General features: G+C 36.1%; 1 protein-coding gene across 1 annotated transcript in view; it reads right to left on the bottom strand.

Moving 5' to 3' along the window:
• Positions 1 to 166: 166 nt before the first annotated feature.
• Positions 167 to 18817, bottom strand: part of ANKRD13C (ankyrin repeat domain 13C) — a 92368-nt gene continuing 73717 nt past the window's right edge. Inside the window, exons 10-13 of the mRNA XM_019957274.2 lie at positions 14998 to 15077; positions 13759 to 13857; positions 9900 to 10000; positions 167 to 2419 (exon numbers count right to left, since the gene is read on the bottom strand). Coding sequence (XP_019812833.1) covers positions 2289 to 2419; positions 9900 to 10000; positions 13759 to 13857; positions 14998 to 15077 — 411 coding nt within the window. The 3' untranslated portion in view covers positions 167 to 2288. The remainder of the gene's footprint in view (positions 2420 to 9899; positions 10001 to 13758; positions 13858 to 14997; positions 15078 to 18817) is intronic.

Below are 18817 nucleotides of genomic sequence, written 5' to 3'. Positions count from 1 at the left end.
TAGTCCAATTTTTAAACAAGTTTTTTAATCACAAATGGAAGGCATAGAGAATTTTATGAACCTACATTATAAAACTTAGATTTTCATGTAAGAGTATCAAAATATAAAGTTTTTATCTACTTGAAACAGCATATAGCTTCACTCATTAGCTGGATTAAAAGGCACATTTTGAAAAGTCTAATATTGTGAAAAGTTTATTTGCATTAAATAGCTCCTTAGTTTTACCATCATAAGAGATACTGACATATACCTGTCCTTTGTGGTCAGATAAAAGACATTTTGGAATGGATAATTTCTTTCTATTATTATTTATGAGAGAAAGTTAAAATCCAAGTGCAAAAGTTTTCAGTAGTCTTCCTACCTCCAGTGTACCCCGGCAAAAGTCACAGCTTGTAGGGAATTGATAAGTCCTAAGCTGCAATGTACCATTTCCCCCCCCCACTGAATTAGTACAAAAAAGATCTGCAGTATATTCCTGAAAGTATACCATATTGCCACAAAGTAAGGGAGCCTAAGAGCAACAGTGATCATTCACTGCCTTTCAGTCTCTCAAAACCTCATATAATCATTGACAGGATAATAGAATCTCTAAGTCACTTGATCAAAACATTCCCAAAATAATAGGGATCAACTTCTATTCAATAAACCTAGTATGGTTTTACCCACTCTTTCCACAGAATTCAACAGACCCACATAAGGTAGTAACTGGTCTTTGAATTTTTTTAACTATGATTATGTTTCATCATATAAAATACATTTAGTAGACTGGCAACATATGCAGTGTAGTAGGTATCAGCATGGAAGATGCAGCTTCAAAGACGTTTATTATAAAATTTCTTACGGTTGATGCTTTGGATTTTTAAATAAATCATCTCTTCAATAAAGGTTTCTAAACTCATTCAAATTATTTAAAATCCTGGAAAAAGTTTAAATTACTGATCACTCTAAAAAACTTGACATCCATTCTGACACATTTCTCAGGATACATTTAAAAACATTTCTTCAGCTAAGTTCTTTAACGAAACATTTTATGACTGTTAATACATTATTCTCCCTAATTTATTTTCATCCTTGGACCTTCAAACCATCTTGGAATAAGTATGAAAGATTTTAAGTGCAAAAATGAATAATGCATGATTTAAACACTGTAGGTAATTAAAATCAATAAATATTTTCTTGTGACTTAAAAAAATAACAGTAGGAATTGTCAGTCTTGAGTACGTTTCTGGAATTTAACTTGTAACAAATATATTCTGTTAGCATATAAAATGTTTTTACCTTATTTTGAAAGCATTAAATATGTAGGGATGTCCAAAATATGTGGATTGTTTTTAAAACTGACACAAATGCATCCATATACCACTAAAAACAAACGAAATAATCAGAATGATGTGCACTTATTAGGAAGCAAGTTTAAATATTTGGAATTTCTTTAAAGTGCTCAGATTTGGAAGAAGAGTATCTTTAAGCATGCTAACTGTACCTTATCATGAACACAAAAAAGGACTTTTAAACTCAAGTTTAGAAAAAAAAAACCGAGGTTCTATGAAAGGAAGATTATTAACAAACATTTTCCATTGAAGAAAGAATTCAGGTAAAAACAAATAGCACCACAATGAATTGCACTAAGGTGCTAAAGGAGGTACCTTATTCCCTGCAGAGTGAACGCTCCTTCTGAAATGTATTGCAACATATAAATGCAACTGTTTAATGGTTACCATTTGGTTCATTCATCTACAGAAAACTGCATTCCTTCTAGTTCATTATATTGAACGAACATTCAAATTACTGAACTATACATAATGTTACATACTTTACATTTTATGAAAACAAAGCTTGAAGGAATATTTATAAAGGTCACCTTGAATATAAGATGACAAGTTTAAAAGGGCTTCATATCTCTTAAGACATTTAATTTATGTTAATGGTCCAGGAGTGTTTTAGATATAGATATAGATATATGCATATATATTTCAACAAGAAGTGTAAAAATTTTTAAAAACAAATCACAGCACTCATAGCTGTTTTACATAAGAAGGAAGTGGGGTCATTAAGGTGTCAAACTATTACACTTATAATATGTATATTTTTAAAAAGACTGAAAATGGCACATCAGGAAACTTGCTGAAATTCTTATTAGAGGCCCATTTCATTATATCACTGATGTGTCGAGTCAACATAATTCCCTTTTCCTCGATGAAAGCATTTGTCCCTTCTATTTGGATTCACTCTGGGGTCTCTGCAATCTCTAGCCTTCCTTGGTTGAATGGCATCATCTTCTGTGTCAGTTAAAGATCAGGAAAACGGCTTGGGTCTTCCTTGTAGTCTTCAGGTATGGTGAAGATGGAGCCATCAAATTCATCATATCGAAACTCCTGAAAAGTCACAGTGGCTGTGATCGTAGGAAACACGGGTATATCTAGAGAGGACAATTAATGGTAACACTGTAAAATGAAATGGTAACTTACTTATAGACAATGAAATACTATGAGAGAGAGAAATATATATATTCCTTAAAATGTAAAAAAGCATTATTCAGGGACCAGACAAACCCTAATACATGTCTAATATGAGTGTATTTGGCAGGGATGAAGGATGTGGGGGGAGACGTTTGGCTACTCATGAGAAAAGAAAGACACCAAGGCATCAAGAGTTACATCAAATCAAGGTCCCACTGCTCCCCAATCTTAGAACTATAATGGCAGATTCCACTAGACTATTTTTTCTTTTTCTTCGGGCAAAGGGATGGCTACATTGTACTTTTTTGCATTCTGATATATTTTCTTTAGAATGTAGTGTATAGATTCTGAATCTGAGCTGATTTTTTTTTTCATTTAACACATGAAATGCATTAATCCTTCTTTGTTTCTAAAACACTAAAAACAATCCATCACTTACATATATGAGATAAAAACAATCTTGTCGGAACTGGAGTAATATCATACCACCACAGCCTAATATTTTTCTAAATAATATACATTTCTAGCTGAAATTGTGAGTTAAATCTGACATCAAAAATGACCAAATGGGACTTCCCTGGTGGCGCAGTGAATAAGCAAAGCAGAGGACATGGATTCAACCCCTGATCTGAGAAGATTCCACATGCCATGGAAAAGCTAAGCGGGTGCAACTGCAACTAATGAGCCCTGTGCTCTAGAGACCACGAGCTGCAATCACTGGCCTGCGCGCCTAGAATCTGTGCTTTGCAACAAGAAAACCACTACAGTGAGAAGCCCTGGCACTGCAACGAAGAGTAGTCCCAGTTCACAGTAACCAGAGAAAGCTCACGCAAAACAACGAAGACTCAGCACAGCCAAAAACAGATAAATGAATAAAGTTATTTTTAAAAAATTAAAACTCAAAATTTGATCACTCTGCTTAGTTTTATTCCTAACACAATTTATTGGAAAGAACACAAATTATAAAATCTGGGTTGATTGCTGCAAGTCATTTAACTTATCAGGCTCAAGGATTTCATCTGTGAAATAAACTTGAAAGCCTCCTTAAAAGTCTGAAATGAATCTATGAAAGCTAAGTTGAATGTCTGTCTAGGATAAAGGCATACCATAAACTAAGTCTGACTGTTACAAACCTAGTATTTTATTGCAGAAAGTAATATTCTCATAAAAATAACTAAACACAGAAATCAACATAAGGATTACAGAGTTTTTCCAGTTATTCCTGAGGAAAAGATAATTCATTGGGGCCTACTGAGTGAAGATTCTGTTCTGATTCAGAGGTCAGCAAATTAAGGCCTGTTGCCTGGGCCTTGCAAGGCCTACGAGCTAGAAAAGATTTTATATATTTTAATGGTTTAAAAAAAAATGTTTCATGCAGATAAAATTACATGAAATTCAAACATCATTGCCCACAGTAAAGTTTTATTGGAACACATGGTTTACTTACTATCTATGGCTATTTTCATTCTCTAATTAGAGATAATAGTTGTGACAGAAACCATATGGTCTGCAAAGTCTAAAATACTTAATATCTTTCAGAAAAGTTTGCTGACCCTTGTTTTAGGCACTGGATATACACCAGTAAACAAGTGAAAACAAATCATGCATTTAAGGAGGTTACATTCTGGTTAGGAGATCCAAACAAATAAGTAAAGAGTAACTGTGACTGAGGATCCAGAAAAAGACAAAGCAAGTTGGAGGATAGGCAATTTCATTGTTGAGGGTAAGAGTTCTTGATTAGGGTTCAAAAGCAAACCTCAATAAAGTGACCTTTCAGCAAAGACCTGAGAAAAGAAACTATACAGTTGCCTAGAGGAAGAAAATTCTAAGTAAAGGCAATAAGTTTTAAAAAAAGCCCTAAAATCAAACAGTATGGTTTATTCTGGGGACAGGTGGGAGATCAGTTTGACTACAGCCAAATGAGTAAGGGACAGGTTAGTAGAAGATGAGGTCTGAGGAGAAGTAGGCAGCCAGATCAAGTGGGGTTTAAGTCAAGGCAAAGTCTTTGGCTTTTACTCTGGATGAGATGGAAATCAGTGGATGGTTGTGAGAATACTAGTAACACATTTGAATTAAGCTTGGACAGAGATAATGAGGATATAATGTAGGATGACAAAAGTAACAGGAGAGATGTGTTCCAGAAGGAGCAGTCAGGGCAGCAGGAAGAAAATCGAGAGAGAACTCTATCTCAGAAGAGAGGAAGAGAATCTGCACCAAGAAGCTCCGCTGTTTCTAGCTTAAGGCTGTTACAAACTTATTTTTGTATACAGGCCTTTATGTGAGTATATCTTTATTTGGGGGGAACAAAAAGCTAGGAATGCAATTGCCTGACTGCTTGGATGTTGGGTAGTTAGTTTTATGTTTTTGTTTTTTTTAAAGAAACAGCTAAAACGTTTTCTAGAGTGGCTGTACCATTTTACATAACCACCAGCAATGTATGAGTGATGGATCCAGTTTCCTCACATGTGCATTAACATCTGGAGTTGTCACAATGTCTTGGCTTTTTAAAATAGTATTATTGATTTCTTGTTGGCTGCGTTGGGTCTCGGTTGTGCTCATGGACTTGCATCCGTTGTGGCAAGCGGGGGCTACTCTCTAGCTGTGGTGCACAGACTTCGCATTGCAGTGGCTTCTCTTGTGACTCGCGGGCTCCAGAGCGCAGGCTCAGGAGTTGTGGAGCACAGGCTTAGTTTCTCTGTGGCATGTGGGATCTTCCCAGACCAGGAATAGAACTAGTGTCCCCTGCATTGGCAGACAGATTCTTATCACTGGACCATCAGGGAAGCCCCAACAATGTTTTATTTTAGCCATCCTGTTAGATGTATATAATGATCTCACTGTGGCTTTAGGCGTCCCTGGTAGCTCAGCTGCTAAAGAATCCACCTACAATGTAGGAGACCCCACTTCGATTCCTGGGTCGAAGATCCTCTGGAGAAGGGATAGGCCACCCACTCCAGTATTCTTGGGCTTCCCTTGCGGCTTAACTGGTAAAGAATCCGCCTGTAATGTGGAAGTCCTGGGTTCGATCCCTGGGTTGAGAAGATCCCTTGGAGAAGGAAACGGCTACCCACTCCAGTATTCTGGCCTGGAGAATTCCATGGAGTATCCTTGAGGTTGCAAAGAGTTAGACATGACTGACCAACCTGCACTTTATTTGTTTCACTGTGGTTTTATTTTTTTGTTGTTTTTCAGTTGCCAAGTCGTACCTGAAATTTTGATATTTTTAATTTTATTTTCATACAGTTCAATATATTCTTTTCCCTTGAGATTTCACCACTGACCCATATATTATTTAGAAGAGGGCCTAACAGAATACCACAAACTGGAGATTCTCCTGTTATTATTTCTAGTTTGACTCTACTGTGACTGGTTTCCATTCATTTTCAATTCTTAAGGTTTTGTTTTATAGCCCAAGATACAGCCTATCTTGGTATATGTTCCATTTAAAAAAAAAGTGTACCCTGCTGATGTTGGGTAAAGTGTTCCCATAAATGCCAACTAGGTGCTCTGGTTTATGGTGTTATAGAGCTGTTCTATAATATCTTTGCTGATTTTCTTTCTAGTTGTTCTGTCAACTGTTGAGAGAAGGATGTTGCAGACTCTAATTATAATTGAAAATCTATTTTCCCTTTCATTTCTTTCAGTTCTTGCTTCACCATCCTACAGTTCTGTTGTTTGGTGTATACATATTTAAGATTGCTTTCTTCTTCATGGATTAATACCTTTATTGTTATGTAATACCCGCCGCCCCCCCCCCCCCATAATTTTCTTTACTCTGAAATCTACTTTGTCTAATATTAATATATCTAGTCCTGTTACCCTTTGATTCATGTTTTCATGATACATCTTTTTCCACCCATTCATTTTCAACTTGCCAAAATCATATTTGAAGGGAGCTTCTTGAAGACAGCATGTAGCTGAATCATGGTTTTTAATCTATTTTTCCAATCTATCTTTTAAATGCTCTGTTTAGACTGTTTACATTAATGTATATTTATTTATATACTAAGACAATTCTGCTATTTCATTGCTTTTTTTGTCATCTCTTTTTTCATGTATTTTTCTTGCCTTCCTGAGGTTACAGGAATACTATTTATTTGTTTGTTTACTTTTGGCTGCACCATGCAGTATGCAGAACTTCCCCGATCAGGGATCAAACCCCACAACCTCTGCAGTAGAAGCATGGAGTCTTAACCACTGGACCACCAGAGAGTCCTGACATGACCACATTGTAGAATTTTATTTGTATTTATCTCTAGTATTTTTGAGTATATCTCTTTGTACACCTTTTTTTTGGTGGCTGCTCTAAGTATATATTATATATAACTAATTTATCATTGGTTCCTGATGTCATCATTTTAGCAGTTCAAGTGATGTAGAAAAACCTTGCCTCCCTTTATCTCCTTTTCACTTTCCCCTATTTATAATATAAATATAAATAGAAAGAATGGAGAGATAAAAGTAGACTTGGAGTAACTTGGCTATGAAAAGCAAAGGTTAAAGGCAAGTGCTGGGTAGGGTGGAGCTAAAGGGATTGTTTTATTAGATTGGTTGAATTCTTCTCTGAAGTTTGGCCATCTCCCCTCACCTCCCTGAGCCTGACTTGTTTTTTTTTTTGGCCATGCCATACAGCTTGGGGAATCTCAGTTTCCAAACCAGGGACTGAACCCAGGCCATGACAGTGAAAGCCCAGAATCCTAACTACCAGGCCACTAGGAAATTTCCTAGATTGGTTGAATTTTAAAAGGAGAAAGACCTCTGACTGGTTGAATTTTAAAAACCTGAACACAGCCTAACAGCTAAGAGAAGAAGGCTGTACTAGAGCAGTTGGGAAGTAAAGGAGAAATGTAGGAAAACAGAGCAAGCTTTTTTAAAAAGCGGGAAGGAGAACAGATCCATAGTACAAGTGAAGAGATTACTCAAGCTAAGAAAAGGGACACCACTTACACTGAGATAGAAAAGCTAGAAGAAAAGATAGCGCTTGGGGCAAAAAAGTTTGTATGAGAGGTTGGGAGTAAAGGGAGGTCTCATTATTTCTGATGGCCTCTTTTTGTAACTAAGAAAACAAAAAAACTCATCTGCTTAGACTGTGGGAGAAAGTAATGGAGGGGATGCGGATGGGGACTGCTGAAGAAGGCTCAGATTTAGCCTTTGAAAGCAAAGTGAGAGAAGCAGCAAATAAAAGAAAATATCATTCAAAATTAGCATTTAAAGCTTTGGCTGAGGACTTCCCTGGTGGTCCAGAGAAGGTGGCCCGAATGGTAAAGAACCCACCTATCGATGCAGGAGACATAAGAGACACAGATTTGTTCCCTGAGTCAGGAAGATCCCCTGGAGGAGGGCATGGCAACCCACTCCAGTATTCTTGCCTGGAGAATCCCATGGACAGAAGAGCCTGGTGGGCTACAGTCCATAGGGTTGCACAGAGTCAGACACAACTGAAGCGACTTAGCACGCGCACACACCAGTGGCTACGAGTCCCCCTTCCAGTGTAGGGGACATGGGTTTGATCCTGGAGTTGGGGAACTAAGACCCCACATGCCACAGGGCAACTAAGCCCACACCCATGTTTCACAACAAGAGAAACAACTATGGAAGCCCGATCACAGCAATGAAGAGTCCACGTGCAGCTCGGCCAAAAAAAAAAAAAAGCTCTGGCTCATTTTGAAAACATACAGTTGTGTTAACAATTTCCAGATTTCCCCCCTCAGTTGTACCTTCTATCCTAAATATAGAAACAGAAATGACTGAAGATTAAACTGACCTAGGACTAGATTTTATAGGGGCATTGTAAAAGAAAGACAGAGACGAGAGAGATACTTAAGCAAATTCCCTATTAAGTATATAAGCAAAAAATTATAAATCCCTTGTCAATAAAGCTTTATGTCAGAGAAATGCCTACAAAAAAGTGCTGTAGACTTTTTTCCCATATAACCAAAGTGTTTCTTTTTCACAAAAACTTGTATTGTGAGGTTTGATTTTGGCTTGGAACTTAAAAAAATGTGAAAAGTAATAGTTTCTTATACTTAATCCCTGCCCTCTATTCAGGTTTGTCACTGTGCTCTTAAATACAATATACAGAACAGAGTCCAATGCCTGAACTATTTTCTGGCTATAGATAAAGACAGTGGGATTTTAAGCTTCTGCAGAAAAAGTTATGTGATGATCCATAACTCAAACACTCAGCTCTTCTTTAGTTTTTAGCAATTTCTGCCTACAATCTTATCATTGGTTTACTCAAGTAGATATTGGGTTCTCAGCACTTTTATATCACAAAGGGAATCTAGAATGACATATTGAGAGTATGTTTTAAGATCAATTTTAATTCACAATATGCTTATTCCCAAATTTGAAAAACTGAGAAGGTTGGGTTTAATTTTTAGTAATAAAAGCATTACTTCTGGGAGTATAGCACCTGCCCTAATTGTTATGAGATGTGGAGTCAGTAATATTGAGTGAAACAAGATAAATATATCAGAGGAATTATATAAAAGTTATATTTACTCTATAATACTCCCTACCCCAGAATATAAACACCAAAAGGACAGGGATTTTCATTGTCTCTCATCATCAGAAAAGGGTTCAGCACACAGTAAGCACTGATTAAATACTTGGTGGCTGGATCGATGGATGGTATTGAAGGCCCCCATGGAGCTTAGTGAAGTGAAGTCACTCAGTTGTGTCTGACTCTTTGTGACCCCATGGACTGTAGCCTATCAGGCTCCTCCATCCATGGAATTTTCCAGGCAAGAGTACTGCGGCGGGTTGCCATTTCCTTCTCCAGGGGATCTTCCCAACCCAGGGATTGAACCTGGTCTCCTGCAACAGGCAGATACTTTACCATCTGAGCCACCTGGGAAGCCCCCGATGGAGGTGAAATCACTGCTAAATCTAAGCCTCAACTCCTAAAGAACCTGTAAATAGTGTCTTACTCCTCTTTTTCTAATATAGTTAAGAAGATATTTATATACAAAATGAGTTTACTGTTTTGAAAGATCATTGTTTAAAGTGAAATTAAGTTTAAATATTTAAGACTGAAAAATAAAATGTAATAAGTATTACTTTATCACTGAATAGTGACTGTTGACCCCAGAAATATTCCCACTGTTCAGAAGCTCAGAATCTGCAGAAAATATGGGCTAAAATCCTGTTTCTCGATTTCACACTAAAATATTATCACAGTGTATAAGTTCACTCACACCCTCTTGAATGAAATATTTGTATGTCCCTCACTTACATTTGCTTTAAATCAAGGAGTTTTCATCAAGCATTTTATATATTTGACAAAGTATGAATATCAATGCATGTAATTACAGAAAACAACATAAAATTATAAACTAGGAAATCCATATTCCTTCAAAGAGTATTTCTTTTTAAATGTTAGTAAACAGCTCTGTATTTCTAATAGACATTAAACTTACACAACAATTTTTCTCTTACCTAATTTTACAGGAAAGCCTGGAGGAAGTTTCATTTGAACAAATTCTCTAAGCTTATTAAAGTGCTTGAAGGGAGCTATTACTTCCAAAACATTCAATAATCTGAAATATGGAAGGAGAAAAAAATTTTTCACTTTGATTTTATTGTGTCCTTATGTTTTATAACTACATGCTCCAAACTTACAGTATCACAGCTCCAGTATCACAGATGTTAAAGATGAAAAAACGACGCTTCCTGTACCTCATTTTTTTTGTTTTATTATTCTTTTCACTGTGTCAAGGTCTATAACTTTTACATTTTATTGTGCAGCCATAATTTCCAGTTTTTTGATCTTAGATCTACATTTCAGCAGACTCAAAGCTCACACTAGTCCTCCTCCTAAGGTCTACACGTTCCCAAGTTCTTTAATTAGCCTACTGTTTGGATGCCTGAATTTCACTGCCAGTTTTGTGTGTGAGAGGGCTCGTAAGTGTTTATTATTCCTTGATTTCTTACAGATTTGATAAATGAGTGTTTCTTTTTTGCACACGAAAGGGGACTCTGACTCTCATAGTTTCAGTTTATACTATTTCCCTCTTAACTAACACAGTTTCACAAGGTCTCTTAGCAAGTGCTAAGAGGTCTCAGCACTCTTAGCACTCAGCATTACACTCGTCATTATACTGTAACTCCTCCGTTTAGCCTTTGCTTGGATGAATTTGATTTTAAGTAGTATTAATTTTCTCTCAAAAAGGGCCCATGGCTGCTGTACTGACTGAATTCTTCTGTGTCCTTTTCAATTGCCTTGATATATAAATGACATCTTACCTAACTGTGGTATCACACTTTCTTTGCCTCAACAATGTCGCGAACAAATGTAAGGTCAGGCTGTTTTCTTAACACCTTTTCTCCCAAATGCCTTTAGACAGTTCTCTATTATAACTGAAATGCAATAGTTTAATCAGGATAATCACTACTTCTTGTCTATTTTTATTGGAGCCTAATCAGACTACAGATTTAATTCTTCCACACAAGAAAATTTCCTTCTATCATATTTTGAATACTATTTTGTTTACATTGTGGAGGCTTTTTATTTAAGTGGAACAGCAATGATCCTTATATTGAACCACTCTCCTCCATAAATCAGTTCAGTTCAGTCGCTCAGTTGTGTCCAACTCTTTGTGACCCCACGGACTGCAGCACACCTGTCCATCACCGTCTCCTGGAGCTTACTCAAACTCATGTCCATAAGTCGGTGATGCCATCCAACCATCTCATCCTCTGTCGTCCCCTTCTCCTCTTGCCTTCAATCTTTCCCAGCATCAGGGTCTTTTACAACGAGTCAGTTCTTCACATCAGGTGGCCGAACTATGGGAGTTTCAGCTTCATTATCAGTCCTTCCAGTGAATATTCAGGACTGAATAGTATTATCCTCCATATATATTACTTTTCAAATTCCTTTAACATCTTCTTTCACTGGGCTTCCCAAGTGGTACTGGTGGTAAAGAACCCATCTGCCAATGCAGGAGACACAAGAGATGTGGGTTCGGTCCCTGGGTCCAGAACATTCCCCTGGAGAAGAGCGCAGCAACCCACTCCAGTATTTTTGCCTGGAGATTCCCATGGACAGAGGAGCCTGGCAGGCTACAGTCCAAGGGTCGCAAAGAGTCAGACACGACTGAGTAGATTTAACATGCACATGCACTTCTTTCACTGGATTCACTATTAGCTATCAAAATTTAATTTTTGGCCACATCTATTCTGTTCATTGTTGTTTCTAATGTATTTGTTTTGCAATAGTGCTATTTAGTGCTTAATTTATTTCCTTAGCTTTATAATCTCCTTTTCATTTCATTCTATTGTCTTATCTTAGAGTGATCTAGTTTACCAATCATGTTCTTTTGTGCTCTCCTAAAGTATTTCTTTATGGCATCCGGTCCCATCACTTCATGGGAAATAGATGGAGAAAGTGTCAGACTTTGTTTTTTTGGGCTCCAAAATCACTGCAGATGATGACTGCAGCCATGAAATTAAAAGACGCTTACTCCTTGGAAGGAAAGTTATGACCAACCTAGATAGCATATTCAAAGGCAGAGACATTACTTTGCCAACAAAGGTCCGTCTAGTCAAGGCTATGGTTTTTCCTGTGGTCATGTATGGATGTGAGAGTTGGACTGTGAAGAAGGCTGAGCACTGAAGAATTGATGCTTTTGAACTGTGGTGTTGGAGAAGACTCTTGAGAGTCCCTTGGACTGCAAGGAGATCCAACCAGTCCATTCTGAAGGAGATCAGCCCTGGGATTTCTTTGAAAGGAATGATGCTGAAGCTGAAACTCCAGCACTTTGGCCACCTCGTGTGAAGAGTTGACTCATTGGAAAAGACTCTGATGCTGGGAGGGATTGGGGACAGGAGGAGAAGGGGACGACAGAGGATGAGATGGCTGGATGGCATCACTGACTCGATGGACGTGAGTCTGAGTGAACTCTGGGAGCTGGTGATGGACAGGGAGGCCTGGCGAGCTGCGAAAGGGTCACAAAGAGTCGGACACGACTGAGCGACTGAACTGAACTGAACTGAAAGTATTTCTAAAACTTATATTTTCACTTATATTTTATTCTAGAATGAGTTCTTTGTCTAGCTTTTACATACTACCTATGTTCCTTACTTTACTTTTTTAAGGGGGAATGGTTATAATTGCCACATTTTATAAATTCTAAGATACCTAATTTTTATTCATATATTAACATCTCTGAAATTGGAATAATTCCTAGAAGTGATAGCATCTTATAATTTACCACACTTTTGCTCTTCCTTACAATATATATCCAGAGTATCTTAGAGTCATTTTGGGTTCAAGATAAGATAAATTTTGCAGACTTGTATGTATGGCTAATTCCCTTCCTACATCTTCTGAGAACTATTAATTTATTTTCCTCTTTGATCAACAGCATGAAGACTAGATATGGAATTCTATCTACTCTTCTAAAGCTTGGCTATTGAGGAGTACAGGATGTGTATAGAATCTGTAGAAAAATAGGGGTCCTGCTCTCTTCCAGAATTTTTTTTTTTTAATGTATTAGGTCAGACTGGAAGTAGAAGGATCTAGGAAGGAAAGCCTAGGGCTTCAACCCGTCCCTGGCTTTAGTGAGAAGCCTGAATTTACAGTTCTGTCAGAATCGTCTCTAGACACCCACTTCCCATTCCACACATCTCTCCAAACTGTTTTTTTTTTTTAATGAGCAACTGATGAATACAGGTTTGGAAGAATATATTCAAGATATTCATGGGAGTATTGTTTATAATGGTGACAAACTACAAATAATTAAAATGTTTATCAGTAGGAGGATAACAAAATAAATGGCAATAAATTAATACCATAAAATACCAAGGAAAGAAAAAAAAAGACAATGTAATTATTTTAAGAACTCCAAGATAACTCACTCACTTTTAAGAGAAAAGAGGAAATAGAATAAAATGCAGACTATTCCCCCATTTTTACAAAAAATGCTAAAAAAACACAGAGCAAAATTTAGACAAAAATATATTAGTTATTTACCTGTCAACTCAACTATTAGAAAGGTCAAAGAAAACTGCCATGTTTAGTCTATAAACTTCCATACTGTTAGATTTTCTATAATAAGCATGTATTCATGTATTATTTTTATAATTTAAAAAAATTATTCAAAATTTTTAGTTGAAATAACTAAAATGTTAATATTTTGAGAGCTGGAAAATTGCTAGAAGGGTGTAGACACTGCCAAAGCAAAGGCTATTTTACATTTCAAAAGCCTCAAATCCACCACTCAGATGCAAATATAATTATAGCCTTAAGATTTTAATAGTTTCTTTCATAAACTTGTGCAGTTAGTAACAAACTTACGATTCAATTCCCAAGGGAAATTCCTGGCTCATGGCTATCGTGGCTTTAAACGTTTTCTTACTTTCTTTGCACACCAGTTCTCTACCCAGATGAGGAGCTCTAAATTGAAAAAGAAAATACTAGGAAATTTTTTCCATGCTCTATCATCATCCTAAGAAGAATCTGTCATCTTCCAGTGACATTCATTAATATTTCAACTTTTCTTACTCTGAGCATAGAAATAAAATTATGCTAAAAGAGAACGAGACATGTATAACAATTGAGACAAGGGTAACAAGGAAAATAACAAGGTATAAAAAGTTATTTTACACTGAATATAATTTTAATAATCACTATTTTTAGTAACAAAGCAAAATCCTAGAAAAAAACAAACTTAAAAAATATCATTCCATATCTTTTAAATCATTTATTCAATTCAATCTCTTTTTACTATCTATGGTTCTCAGCACTGATCAATAAGAAGCAAGGTAAAGAATAAAGAATTTTATATTAATTATCGAAGGAGACATTTTATAGAAATTAAAAAAGTATACTACAAACCTTTCAACATTAAAAAGAAGACAACTTCTTCCTAAGCATGAGGGTAAGTAATATTTCTTCTCCAACAAAAGAACATTTTCTATGAAAGACAGTCCTTTCTTTGATATGGTCAGCTAGAAAAATTTATTTATTTCTTCATTCAAAATATTCATTCATCATTCTTTTATTCAATCAACATTTACTGGCTACAAACTATGTACTATGTACTTTACTAATTATAAGCAATATAACATTAAGCAATTGTCTTGGGTAAGGACAATAAGAAGTAGTCTGGCAGAGGCTGAAACAAAGGGATGATGACATGGAAAGGTAAAAAGCAGATAAACAATGAGTGGCCTTAAACACCCTGCAAAAGACTGGATAATAAGAGAATATAAAGTTCATCTTACAGTGAAAAAACTCAAACAAGCAGTTTCACTAGGCAGTCTTCATATTCTATTTCCTTGGAATAATGTTGTATGGGTTTTGGGGAGTATATAAACTGGCAAGAGGGATGTAGAACTGCGGCTCTACATTTTACTCGAAAGAGAGAATGTAATTAGGGGTGCTTCTCCCTCATCATACTTCATCCACATTTTTAAAAGAAAAAAGAAGTGCTTCAGACAAAACTATACTACTAATTCTCTGTAAAAAATTTTTTTACAAAACTTTTTTTCTATAAACCAAAAAATACATAAACACAACAAAACCAACACTTACTTTCCATTTTCAGCAGATATATACTCTTCCCATGTAATAGTGTTCTGAGGAGGAGGGGTAAGGGACTGTCTTCGAATCGGCTGCCAAAAAAAAAAAAGAAAGAAAGAGTAAGGGGGAGAGAGAGAGGGAGAAAGAGGAGGGGGGAATAGAGACAAAAAAGAGACCAAGAGGGAGAGAGAAAAGAAAATTATCATATTTTAAAAAATATAAAGTTAAAACATATAAGAAATTACAATCTCCTTAATATCATCAATATAATGCTTTAAGAGGTTATTCGGAGATAGTTCCATGATGACATAAGCTCCATCAGTAATATTTATTATTAATATTATTTTTAAAATCTCAAAAAGAAAAGTATAAAAGAGGTAAAATCCATTCATTCAATGCTTTAATCACCTAAAATCTTTCTGACATTATGCCAGACGCTGAACATGGGAACTACAGAGAAGTATAAAAACTAATCCTGACTTCATGAGGCTCACAGTTCAGAGCTGGAAAGAAAAAACATATACAAACATGAACAATTAATCAGGAATACAAAATATTAAATGATTAAAGACAAAATGTGCTTACAAAAATCTGGGTAATACAAGGGTTCAGAAAACAGGGCAGTCTTCTACAGACAATAAATTGAGATTAGAAGATTAACACTCCAATTTAAAAGAAAAGAAAAAGAATATTTTGGACAGGGAGAATTAATAATGAAAATACTAGGTTGACTTGAACTAGGGAGGAAAGTTCAAAAGGAATATCAACAAGAGTGGTAAGGGTCATATCAGGTTTAAAACTTACCCCTTGTCTTTGTTAACTAAGAATCTGGATCACTATAGGATAAACTGGCAAGAAAGAAATAAGGGAGTAGAGTAGAAATTGCTAAGGAAAAATGTACAAGACAAACTATATACAGCAAAAGGGTAACAAGTGAAAGACCGCTATAAATGACAACAACAAAAAACAGTACCACTGGGAGAGGTTCCATTCAGAGAAGTATGGTTTTGGATATAATGAGTTTAAGATGTTAATAGGCAGCATGTTAAACCAAGGATTCTGAAGACACAAAAATGAGCCAGAATCCCACCCAGCTCCACTAGCTAGCAGTTGTGTGAACTGGGACGAGTAACTTTATGTAACTGTCAATTTAACTCACCTGCAAAATGGAAATATGACCATCACCCCATAGTTAAAAATTCAATGAGATAATGTATAGAAAGGGTTAGTGCTTGGTATTTTGAAAGGATTCAGTAAATAATAATGAGTATTTTATACTGGGAAGTTCCTAGAGGGCAGTTACAAAAAGAGAAGGAAGGAAGGAAATCATATTTAGAAATAATGTTAAGAATTCTCTGACTAAATAAAAAGTAAGAAAACAGGACTGATGACTGAGTCCTAAAAATCACACAGATTGGGGGTGGTGGGATGGGGAATGCAGGAAGAGGACAGAAAGGAGCCTTTAAAAGGACAGAAAGGAGACTTTAAAAGTGTTTAAAATTAAAGGAGATATTAATCAATAAGAAAAAAAACAGAGTACCAAGGTATCATGGAAGTGAAAAGACTGTTTCAGTACCAAAACACAAAGACTTTAAAGAAGCCTGAAAAACTGGCCATAAATTTTGTTGGCTAGAAATCATTGATGATCTCTGAGTAACAGCCGAAGAATGTGGGACGAAAGGAAACTAATAGTTTTTTGAGCATCAGGCAGTTGAAAGACAACATTCTGCCCTTGAGAAGCTTATAAAGAGATACACAGGAAGTGAATAATTATAATCCAGGGTGATGGTTATTACGATAGAGAGATCACGAGGATGGCATAAAGAGCACAGAGATCTGCCTGACCCAGGCTGGGGCAGGCAGCCAAAAAGATGTGCGAGCAAGGCTGGTTCCTAGTGGAGAAGTCTGAAAGAAAGAGAACAAAATAACCAATTGAAGGACACTGAAGAACAAACCATGGTGAGAACATGCATTCTGTAATAGGAAAACTACAAGCGTGGTGTGTCTAAACAGCAAGATACAGGGTAAAAGGGCAAGACAGAAGAGGAAATGTAGTTTCAAAGGGTTTTATGCAGTAAGTAGGTTGTATTTTACTCAAAAAGCAATGGACAAATATTTTGAGCAATATTATGCCGCTTTTAGAACACAAACACTGGAGCCAGCCTGACTAAATTCTGGCTTTGCCAATTACTAGCTGACTTTGGAAAATTATTCAAACTCTTTTGTCTCAAGTTTAGTTAACTATAACCTCTCAGGGTTGTTGTAAGGATATAACTGGATAGTTAACCTAAAATACTTAAAACAGTGCCTAACAAATAGTAAATATTCTATACATTTTAGTTATCAAGGCTTTACATAGTTCAATCTATTGCAGAGAGCTCATTCTGGTAGCAGTAAGTTAGGAAGCTATCTCTAATTCAAATGAGAAATGATAAGGGGAGCTATTTCAAAGTGGAAGAAGAGAGATTCATGAGATCTTTAGGATTTTGTGATCAATTATAGACACAGAGGTAAGAAAAGTTAAGAAGTTCAAGGACAAATGTCAGGGTGCTGACTTAGGTCATGGTAGCAGATAATGGTGGTACCACTTAAGACAGAGAAGGAAAAAAATTGTCCTATCAGATTTAAACATACTAAATTTTAGATACCTATGTTTATCCATGTGGAGGAAGGAAAACACTATAGATCTGGTGATTAAAAGTCAGGTCAGAATTGAAGGTATATATTGGGTGAGAGTTACTAGTATTTATGTGGTAACTGAAGCATCAGTTATGTATCTAACAAAGAGACATTAGAGAATACTAGATGTCTACTCAATCAATAATCTATTCTCCTATTCTTTGTTGTAAAAGAACCTTCCCACCAATTTTTGACTGGACACATTACTTTCTAGATAAGACTTCTTTTCTAGCCATCTTTACAGACAGCTAAGTGTAATCATGTAACTAAGTTCTAACTAATGGGATTTGAGCAGTGATGTGTGCAACTTCTGGCTGGGTTCTCAAACAGAACAGGCATGGCCCTTCCTTCCTAATTACTATTAGGAATTGGTATTCCTAATTGTTGGGATACTAAGTAGGTAATAAAGCATCGTATACCATGTGGATGAGAGCTAGATCCTAAAATGCTAAAGAAATATTGATAAGACAGGGGGAAAAAAAAAAAAAAAGGATAGGTCTGAGATGAACACATAGAGCAATGAAACCATACAAACTCAGATTTTTACGTAAGAAAAAAAATAAACTCCTGTCTTGTTTAAGTTAATGTATTTTGAATCTCTTATAGTCAGCCAAACTAACATCATGAAAAGAGTGAAAAGTATTAGTCGCTCAGCTGTGTCCAACTCTTTGCAGCCCCATGGGACTGTAGCACAACAGACTCCTGGGTCTATGGGATTCTCCAGGCTGGAGTGGGTTGCCACACCCTCCTTCAGGGGATCTTCCCAACCCAGGGATCCAACCTGCATTTCCTACATTGCAGGCAGATTCTTTACCACTGAGGCCCCAGTCTATTTAATACCTATATATATATTTAATACTTGCATATATATTTGGCTATAACTAGTATTTTATATACTTCCTGGCATGATTAATGTAGCATGTCATATAATTTTTCAGGTAATAAACTTCTCTAAGCAGTTTCTACTATTTCCAGTAGAACTCTTTCTAAACTATGTATTATACATCCCCCATCTTAGTAGAGACTGTAATGAATCTAACTTAACCTTTTACTGAGCACTTTACCTCATCATTATGAAAATCAGTTGTTACATTTTAATAAGCTCTGTCTTAGTTTATGTTTATTCTAACTTGCCCTTTGTTATATACTGATA

The sequence above is a fragment of the Bos indicus genome, chromosome 3, assembly GCF_029378745.1.
Source record: "Bos indicus isolate NIAB-ARS_2022 breed Sahiwal x Tharparkar chromosome 3, NIAB-ARS_B.indTharparkar_mat_pri_1.0, whole genome shotgun sequence".
NCBI lineage: Eukaryota > Metazoa > Chordata > Mammalia > Artiodactyla > Bovidae > Bos > Bos indicus.
This window is presented reverse-complemented; position numbering and strand designations above follow the sequence as displayed.